The 12,499-nt window shown below is 49.6% G+C and overlaps 1 protein-coding gene across 3 annotated transcripts in view; it reads left to right on the plus strand.

The window, feature by feature from the left end:
• Positions 1-12,499, plus strand: part of Dnai1 (dynein axonemal intermediate chain 1) — a 71,045-nt gene that overhangs the window by 36,307 nt on the left and 22,239 nt on the right. For all 3 annotated transcript variants that reach the window (XM_059254142.1, XM_059254143.1, XM_059254144.1), the window contains 5 exons: positions 160-219; positions 1,723-1,857; positions 6,857-6,941; positions 10,903-11,020; positions 11,300-11,343. In XM_059254142.1, coding sequence (XP_059110125.1) covers positions 160-219; positions 1,723-1,857; positions 6,857-6,941; positions 10,903-11,020; positions 11,300-11,343 — 442 coding nt within the window. The remainder of the gene's footprint in view (positions 1-159; positions 220-1,722; positions 1,858-6,856; positions 6,942-10,902; positions 11,021-11,299; positions 11,344-12,499) is intronic.

Here is a 12,499-nt window from a genome sequence, read left to right on the forward strand (position 1 = left end):
AGTCTTTCACCAGGCTCTTCTTTGCTTCCCTAGTTCTGTTCTGTTCCTTCCTCAGCTCCAACTAAAATGCTTCTCCTAAAGAGGTGCTGTTGGGCTGAGTGAGAGGGAGGGGGGGTGAGACCATCTGTGGCTCTCCTGTCTGTTGTCCCTGTTCTGTAGGATCGGGAATGTCAGATGGAGCCTCCACCGAGAACAAACTTTTCAGCCACAGCCAATCAGGTAAGATCCCATCTCCATCTGCACTCCCAGGCACCCTGAAATGCTCAGCAGAGGAGGAGTCTGGCAAGGCTAGACTCCTCTGTCAGTCTGCCTTAATTACCTGTCCACCCCGCTGCACATCATCCTGAGCTATCAGTCCTGAGCACTGGGCACACCACAATAGGTCTCCAGTGTGAGCTCTGGACCAGCCACATGCCTCCAGGGCAAGGCTGTCCATGCTGGAGGCATGGCTTCTGGAGCCTTCCCCAGAACATGGTAGAATGCTTTTCCTATGGACTCTCAGGAGCCTGCGGCACCCTGGGACTGGCTTTAAAGTGCCAGCACTCTGACTGCCTTCACAGCAGCCTTTTGTATTCTTGCAGACCCTCCTCCTCCCCCTTAAGCCCTCCCCGCTGGCGGTGCTGACTTGGACAGGATCTGGTGCTAGGATCAGGCCCGAGCTCTGCTATTCCTACTGCGGGCATAGTATGCTTCGCTTCTTTCTTAATCCTTCTGTTTCTTTCTTTGCCGACAAAGGATGATAAGCTGCCCACAGAGGTGTTGGAGGGCTCTGAATGAGGTAACAAATGCTGAAATGCACACTGGCCTGTGTGGGATTTTCACGTGTAAGGTGTACCTATCTGGCCTCCAGGTGGCAGTGACTGCCCAGTCTGGGAGGCACTCTGTGTGATCTGCTGCATTTGCCCAGCCCTAGATCCTTGCCGCTGCTTCTGCTACAGCCCTTGAAGAAGGGCTTTCCTTTCTTCAGGTCCAGTTGGCAGAATGCTTATGTATTTCCTTCTAATCTTGAGATGTGGGCAGTGAAGTAGATGGCCTGCTTGAGCCGATATGTTTATCCTGTTTCCATGGAGGCAGACATTTTTTCATTAACTCTCTCTCTCTCTCTCTCTCTCTCTCTCTCTCTCTCTCTCTCTCTCTCTCTCTCTCTGTGTGTGTGTGTGTGTGTGTGTGTGTGTGTATGTGTGTGTGTGTGTATGTGTGTGTGTGTGTTCCATGCACAGAGGTCAGAGGACAGCTTTCAGAAGTCAGTTTTCTTTCCACCATATGGGTCCCAGGTATTGAACTCAGGTCATCAGACTTGCTGGAAAGAGTCTTTAATCTCTGAGCTATCTCACCAACCTGAGGAAGATTTTTTTAAAAACATATTTCTTAATTCAGTTTTAGAAGTTTCTAACAAACTATTAGTTACCTAGTGGTTGCACATTTTGTCTTCCTGTTGGGGGTTGAAACCTAGAACAATATTCATGGATCTCCAGCTTGAGATTCAGACCCTGTGCTTCAGGGTGGATAAGCCTACCCCAGAGGAACCCTGGAAACTCCTTCCTTCCTCTTTTAGAGTGGGTGATTAGCAGGGAAGACAGACTTTGAACATGTAATTACAATGATTAGAGGGTGCTATGGAGACACTTGACAGGGTTTAACGCGACCAACTCCTGCAGGCTGAAGAGCTGGCCGAGTGAAAGCTGTGCCCTGTGGTGACTCTCTTGTCTCGCTCTTGCCTAGTGGGAAATCTATGATGCCTATGTAGATGAGCTTGAGAAACTGGAAAAGACCAAAGAGAAGGAGAAGACCAAGACTCCAGTGGCTAAGAAAACAGAGAAGATGGCCCTGAGAAAACTGACGTCTATGGAGTCCCAGGTTCGGTGGGGGTGTCTACAGCTCTGTCACAGAGTGTCTGAGTGGGACCTCGGGCTGTAGGTAGATGGAAGCTTGGCTCTATAAAAGGGCTTCACAGATGCTCAAGAGGGAAGGCTGACACTGAGGTGTGGGTAATTTCTTACCTCAGGAAAAGATGTGATGACAGCTAGAATTGTCCCTGGCAGTCCACACCTTCCCCCAATTGGTATTCTGAAGGTCAGAAGGGTCTGGGAATTGCTGGCCTAGGACGGACTTTCTTGAAAAGTCTGTGTTCTCTGCATCGCAGGAACATTATACGTCTGCTGTGGAGGGGTGGGATCTAAGGATAAGGTGCCCTCCCTGAGTTTAGGACGAGTCGAGTTCTTCTGCCTTCAGTCTTTAATTTAATCACGTCTGGCAGTCAGAGTGAGTGAGATGGCTTATGTTAATAGTCAGTGTGACACAATCCAGAGTCACTTGGGAAGAGGTCTCAAGGGGGACTGTGTAGATCTGATTGGCCTTTGGGCGTGTCTGTGGGGGTTGTCTTGATTACATTAATTGACAAGGGAAGACCCGACCCACTGTAGGTGGCGCTATTCCCTAGGTTTGGAGTGGAGAAAGTGAGCGGATATTAGGCGGGCATGCATTCATTCTCTCTTTCCCCTGACTGTGAAGCAACTAGTTGTCTCCAGTTCTTGCTGCCTTGAATTACCCACTATGATGTACTGTAACCTGGAATTTTGAGCTAAAATAAACCATTATTCCCCTAAGTTGCTTTTGTCAAGGTATTTTTATCACAGCAACTGAAGTGAAACCAGGTCAGTGAGTCTTCAGGGTCAGGAGCCAGCCCACAATTATCCCAGATACCGTCACCATCAGGTCAATGGATGTAGCCACCTAGAGTTGGACTCACCATAAGGAGCCAAGTGGGAGTTTTAGAAAGACCATGGTGGGGGACTTGGAACAGTGCAGCCTGCAGGAGTTTAGAGATCAATATAGAATAAAGCGATATAACCATGGGGCAATGACCACAGCGGGGATCACCACAGGAGGTGCTGGAGAACCTCATTTATTCCTGTAGCAGAGAGAAAACTGGGTCAGGAGATGGAGTCCCAGAGTGGAGATCCTATGGGTGTGACCTGCTTTGGAAGAGGGTCACCAATAGCTAGGGGCTGGTTTCAGCACTTTGGAGAGCGCCCAGGGCACCTCACTCGGAAGTGGCTCTGCTCCTCTCCAACCACAGGAAAACCCAGCTCAGTTTAAAGAAGAGCTGTTTTCCTTTATCCCAGCTGTGCCCATGTCCTCTTAGTTCTGTTCCATGACCCTGATGTCATATTTGAAGGGAAGTTTGAGGGGCCATTGCTAAGACTTAATAGATACTATCTTTCAGTTTCTTTGAATCACTGATCAAACACTGAATGATCATGGCCATGCCCAGTACGCAGTCTCAGGGTAGGATAGGGCCCTGCCTTGAGGGCTGTGTGAGTATCCTTGGCTCCCTTACACCATTCCTCAGAGCATATAAATGTCAGAGGAGGCTCTGGCCTGGGTTAGGCTCATCGTGAAGACCTGTCAGAGTTTGGGCTATTGGCTCTGCTGGAACCTATAATGGCAGAAACCCCAACTAGAATCATCAAGACCCGGAAACCAGGAGAAGACTCTCTGTGGCTGAGACTGAAAACTGATTTGGAACCTAAAGTCTGCCCAAGATGATGTCTAACACTCCCTGTCACACTGGGTTCTTCCAGCTTTGCTGATATGGAGAACAGGGATACAGGCAGATTCTGACCTGTAGGGCTTTTTAAAAAAACTCTTTTTACCCTTTGCTCTTTAAGGGGCCCGCCACCCAGCTCCCAAATAATCACACGAAGACTTATTCTTTCTTATAAAGCCCGGTCTTACCTTGGCTTATTTCTAGCCAGCTTTTCTTAACTTAAATTATCCATCTATCTTTTGCCTCTGGGCTTTCCCCTCCTCTCTTTCTGTACATCTTTTCTTTCCCTCTTATTCTGTGTCTGGCTGTGTGGCTGTGTGGCTGTGTGGCTGTGTGGCTGTGTGGCTGTGTGGCTGTATGGCTGTGTGGCTGTGTGGCTGTGTGGCTGTGTGGCTGTATGGCTGTGTGGCTGTATGGCTGTGTGGCTGTGTGGCTGTGTGGCTGTGTGGCTGTGTGGCTGGCCCTTGGCATCCTCCTCTCCTCCTCTCCTCCTTTTTTTGCTCCCCTCTTCTCACTCTTTTCTCTATTTATTCTCTCAGCCTAGTCCTGCCTACCCCTCTCCTGCCTCGCTGTTGGCCATTCAGCTCTTTATTGGACCAATCAGGTGTTTTAGGCAGGCACAGTAACACAGCTTTACAGAGTTAAACAAATGCACATAAAAGAATTCAAAACATCTTTGCATCATTAAACAAATATTCCACAGCATAAATGAATATAACACATCTTAAGCTAATATTCCACAACATTGATCCTCTAGGCCAAGAAGCCACAGTGAGGCAGGACACTGGGGGTTATAATGTACACCGTTCCTGGGTGGGTACCTTGGTAAGAACTCTCTTCCAAGATGAGTTCAGTTCTAGCTGGGAATACCAAGTACTGAGCCAGGCCGTCTGTAGAACAGAAAAGACTGGCAGCGCCTTCTCCTTTGCCCAGGCCTGAAGTTTGAGCAGAGAATTGCCATTTCCTCAAAGATCTCTGTCTATTTGGGCTGGTAAAAAGCTCAGGTGTGGGCAGGGAGAAAAGAGAATAAGTTCATGATACCCTATGAGAAGGTCTCCATTAGTGGAGCTCAGGTCTCAGGCTCATTAGTGACTTGACTGAATACACAAAAATGAATGCAAACTTGTTTGGTCTGAAAGATTTGGCAGGCCCGGGGAAATGGGATCAGAAGCCACAAGTTCAGTCGGAACCCATGAACAGATGTGGCTACTCCAGGAGCATGGCGTCTAGAACAATGGAGATGATGGCCCGCTGGACTCTTTCTGAGCACGTCTAGGATCCTGCATCTCCCAGGACAAGGACAGTGGAGTCAGACTGAGAAGGGACAAGAGCGTGGACTCTACAGTCTAGGCTAGTGCTTCAAGTCTGGCTTTGATACTATGAGCTGGAGCTCTCTGAAGCCTCAGTTTCCCCAAGTGTAAAGCCATCTTCATGACATCCTACTTTGCAAGATTGTTGAGCAAATCCACAATGATGTGTATACACAGTACTAGCACTATCACTGTTAGTAATATGCCACAGTAAGGCTGGTGGAGCTTGGAAAAGATTGCTGTAGGAAGTGTTGACGTGGGGAAATGAGGTACTGTTGTGCAGATCAGAGGGGTTATCTTCAGGTATGTAGTTCCTTGTGGCCAGAGGAAAGAGGTCAGATTGTAGGTAGCTGAGCCAGGGAAGCTGGTGTCCATTTGTCAGTGGTTATCTGTCCACAGCAAGCATTGACTCACATCGGGAGAGTCAAATGCCCGGAAGCTATGAAAGGAGAGGTTGTGCTTTGGATCCAGAGTGGGAGGGGCATCTGGGAACAGGTGGACTCTGAGCACTATACTTACAGAGTGCAACGTCTGCCCTCCTTGCCCGGTTTTCTAAGATAAATAGAGTCCGTCTGAAGAGCAGTGAAGGGCCTTCAAAGAGCCATTTCCCGATGCCAGTGTGTAAGCCCCCAGCACTCAACTGTTTGCTCTGTGTGCACTGCCACCAGGAATCGAGTTAATCAACATGTGCATTGTTGTGTTTACTCCCCACAGTGGTCTCTGAGGGAGAGGCTGCCTAGGCCTTTGTCACAAGGACTCTGTGACTCAGAATCAAAGTAACTTGCTCAGGGCTGCATCCAACTAGGAAAGAATTACACATCCATGTGATCTAGAATCTTGTCCCTTTTTAAGGTTTTTCTGAGATTTTATTTATTTAATTTGTGGAAAGAATGTCTCACTGCATGTGTGGAAGTCAGAAGTCAAATTGTGGGAATCGTTTCTCTCCTTCCACCATGTGAGTCCTGAGATGACCTCAGATCTTCAGGCTCTACCCACTGAGCAGTCTTGCCAGTCCCAGAACCTAGTCTCTTAATCACCGCCAGTGTGGCCTCTCCCAGCAGTGCTGACCTCCAGGATCCACATGTCCAGCCCGTGGTCACTCTGGACATACACTTAGCTTGTTCCTCTCCTTCCACTCACCCAAACTCTTCGTTCTTTTCTTGGTTAAAGACTTATTTTTTAGTATTTTTAATTATGGGGGGGGGGGGGAGAGGGTTATATGCACAGGGATGCGGAGTCCTTGGAGTCCAGAGCCACTGATCCCTCTGGAGCTGGAGTCACAGGCTGTCGTGAGCTACCCAGAATGTGTGCTGGGAATGGAACTCCAGTCTTGGGCAAGAGCAGTAAGTGCTCTGACCTCCTGAACCATCATCTCTCCCCCACTTTATGCTTTCCTTGCCAAGCAGTTCACTTTGTGTGTTTATGGAAGTTGCTTCTTCATTCAGAAGTCATTTTCCAGGGTAGAACCTGCTGCTTTGTCTGTGGTCTGGAAAGGGCCCTGGGTTAGCAGGCTCGGTTCTGCCTTGCATTCCACCTGAAGTTTGTCTCTCCCTGTTTGGGCCTCTGTGACTCCTCAGCCTGAGACTAAATTTGAGCTGGAGGGTCCATGAGGCCTTTCATGGGAATCAGTCATTCCCTGATCTGAGAAAGCCTCTCTGCCTCCACCAAAGCCTCTAACAGGTCCTTGAGTGCTTTGCCTTCTGATGCCTTCCTGGGCTCTGTTCAATGCCTTTTCCAAAACCAACTGGATGGAAGAGTGAACAGCAGCTCTATCCTGGGACCAGATGCATCCCTGGTGTCCTTGTGCACTTGTGAGGAAAGGCTCCTAGGATATGGGATGGTGGGAAATCTGGCTGTGAGCCGTTTCTGAGCCCTTTGGGATAGGTAAACCACAGGGTTATATTGCCGAACTAATGTCAAATCTGGGCTGTGGCTCAGGACATATGACCTTGCCGGGCACTAACTGATGAGGCCTTGTGACCTTTGTATTCCACAGAGTGATGATATCACCAAAGTGACCCAAGCTGCTAAAATTGTGGAGCGAATGGTCAACCAAAATACATATGATGATGTTGCTCAAGGTGAGACTTAAGGGGATAGTGGTTTTCATAATTTTTAGGTGTGTGTGTGTGTGTGTGTGTGTGTGTATGTGTGTGTACACGCACTCTCGCCTGCCTGTCTGAATGTGAACTACATGTGTGCCATGCCCACAGAGCCCAGAAGAGGGCAAGGATCTCCTGGAACTGGTGTTGCAGACGCTTATGAGCTGCCTTATGGGTACTGGGAATCAAAACCCAGGTCCTCTGCAAGTGCTCTTAACTGTGAGCCAACTTGCCAGTCTCAGAATTTAAAATCCTTCACAAAAGACTAGTAGTCGAGTGTCCCATACTAAGTCCTATCGTGAAGGGGAAAATAAAAACAGCCACCTCCTCTCCTGCTCCGGATGTCGCTGAAGAGGTGAGGCTTGTGCAACCCCACCATGAATGATGGTGTGAAAAGCAGTGGGTGCAGCGATGAGACCTGACACGTGGCAAAAATGACCTATAGAAGAATGATCTAATGCCACCTCCCCAACTGTCCCGGGGAGCAGTCGGAGCAGACGTGGTCACTGACTCCGCAGATGGTAGCAAAGGCCGAAGCTGCCTGATTAGTGAGTGGCAAAGAGAACCCAAATTTAGACTTGATCTTGTGTCCCAGTCTGCACTCAGTTGGCTTGGAGATGCTAACACTAGAATTCACAGGAAAGGAACTTCTCTGGGGCCCCCTAAAGAAGAGAAAAATAGTCAGTGGTGGTGCACACCTTTAATCCCAGCACTTAGCAGAGGCAGGTGGATCTCTGAGTTCAAGGCCAGCCGGGTTTATAGAGTGAATTCCAGGACAACCAGGGCTACACAGAGAAACCCTGTCTAGAAAAAACAAAAACAAAAATAAGAAACACATATGAGATGCATGGGACACGTCAAGGAGGGTTTCAGGGGGCACTGGACTGGATGCCAGGGGGTAAGCAGGGCCTGTGTGAGAGGGTGTAGAAGGGGGAGTGTGTTCTCAGCAGAGGAGGGCATGAGCAAAACTTGGTGGCGAGAATGAGTAGGAACTGACTCTGGGGACAAGGGGCAGCAGGCTCAAGGCCCCAAACAGTAGTTGTTGGGAAAGAGGGAGAGTTCAGGGAGAGAGGAGCTGGAAAGAGGATGGACGAGGCAGAAGTCAGGGACCGAGGTAAGGGTATGGGGTGCAGCAGGCTTTGCCATGCCTGGGCAGACGGGATCATTGGGGATGGCACAGAGGGAGAGTTGTAATAGTGGAGAGTGTAATAAAGCTCACTGTGCAGGGCCTGTGGGCCGGGCATTGCGCTTTACGTGTTCCAAACAGCCATCCTGGGATGTAACATTATTATCCCATTTTATAGATGAGGAACCCAAGCTAACATGTTACTTCTTGACCAAAACCACAGCCAGTGGGAGCTATGAAGGCTGAACCAGAACTCGAACACAGGCCCCTTGGTAGATCTGGTGACTAACCTCTTCACCACTGGGCCACAGAGCCTTTGAGCTGGAGGAGGCATTTCAAACGAACACACTCAATAGAGCTGTCCTAGCAATTAATTAGTGATGAGGTGAAGCTGAACTTGATTCAGAAATGCTTCGATCCTGGGGGCCTGGGAAAGTCTGGTGTCCCTGACAGGGCCAAGGAAACGACTCCTTCCCATGGTATGAACAGCACATTCCCAAGTGGCTTGGATTTCCCTAAGAGGTTGTGCGTTTATGTGGTGCAGCTGCCTCCCCAGAGTTGGCAATGCCATGTTGCTGGCTGGTCTCCTTTGCTGACAGCCTCGGGCCCTTCTTGGTGACTTGATGCTCATTGCTCACCCGTGGGACACAAAACTAAGGCTGCCAAGACCAGCAGCCTAAACAAGCCCCCTCGTTATCGTTGAGGCTGGAAAACGACCTTGAGTCTTTTCAAAGCTGTCAAAGTACACAGCAGCTGTGAATGAACCTGTCACTCACACAGCTTGGCTTCCTGAGACCCAGCCTCTGCAAGCGGCCCACCACAGGGCCGCAAACCTGATTAATATCCGTGCAGAAATTGGCCTTGTGAACCGCTTTCATTTATAAGAACACGGTCACATAAAAATGCATTGAACTTTGATTTTTTTTAATTGCACAGTGTTTTCCCTTTGGGAAAGTGTAATCATGAAGGAGAAATAAAAATAAAGAAGTGTTACCAATTAATCCTGCTCTGAAATGAGGAATTTCCAAAGCTCCCCCAAGCTCAGGAGTCTTGATGTGATCAAGGCTCACACCTTTTTGACCACTCAAATCTTTTTTTTGTGCCAAGACTGTTTTGAGGTTTGGATGTAGTCCTGCGACAGCCTCAAGGTACGGGGCATTGTGGGAGGGTCTGGGCAGTGCCTGGGCGTGTCCCTGACTGTGCCCAACTAGGGAGCTCCTTCTAATTGGCCATCCTGCTTGAAAGGAGACCGTCCGAGCGAGCATTTCCCATCTGACTTTGGGTCTCTGTGGCCGTCCCTGCACCAGGCACCGGAGACACAGGGATGAATGTAATGTAGGTCCTGCTCTCTAGGAGCTGTGAGCATGGAAGTCAGGCAGAAAGACTGACGGATGTCTCAGCGGAGGAAAGGCAAGACTGGAATGGCCAAATTAACTCTACTTGAAGGAGCCAGGTGTGGTGCAGGTGCAGGTGCAGCTATGGTGGCTCACGCCTGAACTTGCAGCATTCAGGTGGTTGAGACAGGAGGATCACCATGACTTCCAGGCCAGCCTGAGCTACACAGTGAAAAACAGTGTAGTGGCTCATACCTGTAGTACCAGCTACGCAGAAGGCCGAGGCTGGAGGAGCACTTGAGCCCAGACGTTCCAGTCCAGCTTGGGTAACACATAGTGATAACAGGTTACAGACCCTTTTGTTGCTGTGCACAGGCTCACTCCTGCCCCCCTCCCCCAATTAGGCCACCCTCCTCTGCAGCGCTCTTGACAGAGTTGATAAGCAACACATGCTGTGGCGTTGCAACTGAGAATCCATTTTCAAAGGAGAGAAAGGAAAATGAAGGCCCTATAGAAAAGGAGGATGTTGAATCAGATAAAGAGCAAGTAGGAGTCAGCTGGGGGTGGGGGGCAAGGCGTTGTAGACATGAAAAAACATGAGGAAACACAAGAAAGGATGTGGAGGGGGTGGCCAGGAGCCTTGATCGGACCAGAGAACCTTGTTCAAGGAGAGCCATGAGAAGTTTTGGTGGTATGGGGAGGGTGGTGTGGTGAAGAGAGGGTCTGCTCTTGCTCTGCTGGCCCTGAAGAGCATGGACTGAACGAGGCATTATGGGAGGAGGTAGGGAGGCCCGCTTAAAGGATATGAAAGTCAGACGATGGGTTTAGGGATCTCAACGTAGGTAGTAGCTATGAGTTTTTAAAAAATGGATTTAAAAAGACAGGAGGAAAGTATAAGAAAGGGTAGAAAGAGATCAGCCCAGGCTCCCCAGCTTCCTAGTTAGGTAAATGGAAAGTGAGGCTTCTGGCCAATTTAGTGAAAACGGGAGAGGATGCTGAGGACGAAGCTGAGTCTTGGGAACCCGTGGAGGAGTGTCCAGGTGGCTTCATTACAGTGAGGCTTGGCAGTGAGTATACAGTTGAGCTGTATTTTAGGAATCTAGGAGGTAGGTAGGATGAATGAAACTATTAATCAGCCTCTGGCAGCTGAACCCTTGAAATCTGGTTGCTCTGATCTGGGTTTCCGAAGCACTGAGAAGCTCAAGGATGAGGGATGCGACCTGGGATTCTGTCCACACACACGGATGCATTACTGTAATTTCCCCCAACAACTAATCTACAGGGAGAACTTACGTGTCGGGCATTTTTCTAGGCACTTTGCATATATTAAACTCAACCTGTATTCTCACAATGGTCCTTTGAGATGGTACTTCTATTATTTCCAGCCCCAAACACAAAGAGGTTCATTGTGTTGCCCAAGGAGGTATCGATTTGCCACAGAGTGGCAGCTCCTGGCTGACTGTGTCTGTTTGTGTTTAAGATTTTAAGTACTATGAGGATGCTGCTGATGAATACAGGGACCAGGAGGGTACGCTGCTGCCTCTCTGGAAGTTTCAAAATGACAAAGCCAAGCGCCTGGCCGTCACCGCCCTCTGCTGGTGAGTACAGATATTGCAGCGAATCTGGGGCCCCAGAGCACCCACTGCGTGCCAAGTTCTGAGCCATATGGCCCTTCTATTGCGCTTTACAACTTGAGTATGACACGTGACAAAGTAGGGGGACAAATAGGACCTGGATTCTTATTGAATTTCAGGATTATCTAATGTCTACTGTTGGTAAGACTCTACGCTGGACAGTGGGTATCTGCAGTATAGTCAGTCACCAGTGCCCATGGACGTTCTGCTTCCTGTGCCAATGAGTTCACAATTCTTTTGCAGGAATCCAAAGTACAAGGATCTCTTTGCAGTGGGACACGGCTCCTGTAAGTGATCGGGTTATTCATTTGTTCACTCATGCAAATACAGACACTAGTTTCCTAGTCTGTTCGGAGCTTGTGGCCAGGTGTGAGAAATACAGTGGTGACCAGGACATAGGCACTGGCCCTCGGAGAGAGCTCACAGTCCGGTGCAGCGGTTCTCAACCTTCCTACTGCTGCGACCCTTTAATACAGCTCCTCATGTTGTGGTGGCCCCAACCATAACAGTATTTTTGTTGCTATTTCATAATTGTATGAATTTTGCTACTGTTATGAATCATAATGTAAATATCTGTTTTCCGATGGTCTTGTGACCCTGTGAAAGGGTCATTCAACCCTCAAGAGGTCACAGCCCACTGTTCTAATGAGAAGACCCACTCTCATATATGCGATTAGTGCTGGTCAAAAGAATACAGCTAAATATGCCAACCGAACCTCAAAGTGTGAAGGGGAACGTTTTGTCTCAGAGACCAGCACAGGCCAAGCCTGCAGGCAGGAGAGATGTGGTGGGGTCAGCCCTCAAAGGACCCGGTAAGCCATTCAAGAAGGAAACCACTGAAGGGATTCTAGAAGGGCAGGGACATGTCCAGTCCGGGGAGGAATTGCAGGCCTCGGAGGAGAGCTGGGAGGCCTGGTGCAGGTGTGCCAGCAGAAATGGAAAGACCTCAGCTACCCCGGAGGGTGGGATGGAGGCCCTCTCCCTGCCTCCTCACCTGGCCTTCCCGACCAGGCCTGAGGCAAGATAGGAGTGAGGAAAGCGAGCCGTTGAAGTTCGTTCTTCTGTGCCTGAGGCACTGGAGACCACAGCGACCCGTGTTCCCCGCCCTGCTGGGACGCGCTTGAGGTGGGAGGCAGCACATGGTGGTACCTGTGTCCATGCAATGGACTGCTCCTTGGGTCAAGCAGACACCCCCACCACCGAACTGGATAGTCCCTCTCCTAATGGGAAGGGCCCTCCACGGCCAGCCAGGCGCAGCTCCCTAATGCTAACAGCTTGTTCTCTGGCTGGGAGGATTCACTTCTGTGAACAGAAAAACCCTCCCGTTCTCCAAGCTGCTGCTGGCTGGCAGGCATACAAGCTCCTGGTCACTGCCCCTTAGATCGCCCATCCGTTCTCTGACCAGGGTAGGGATGCAGGGGGATGGGGATGGGGATGGGGATG

This window comes from Peromyscus eremicus, chromosome 2 (assembly GCF_949786415.1).
Source record: "Peromyscus eremicus chromosome 2, PerEre_H2_v1, whole genome shotgun sequence".
NCBI classification, from domain to species: Eukaryota; Metazoa; Chordata; class Mammalia; order Rodentia; family Cricetidae; genus Peromyscus; species Peromyscus eremicus.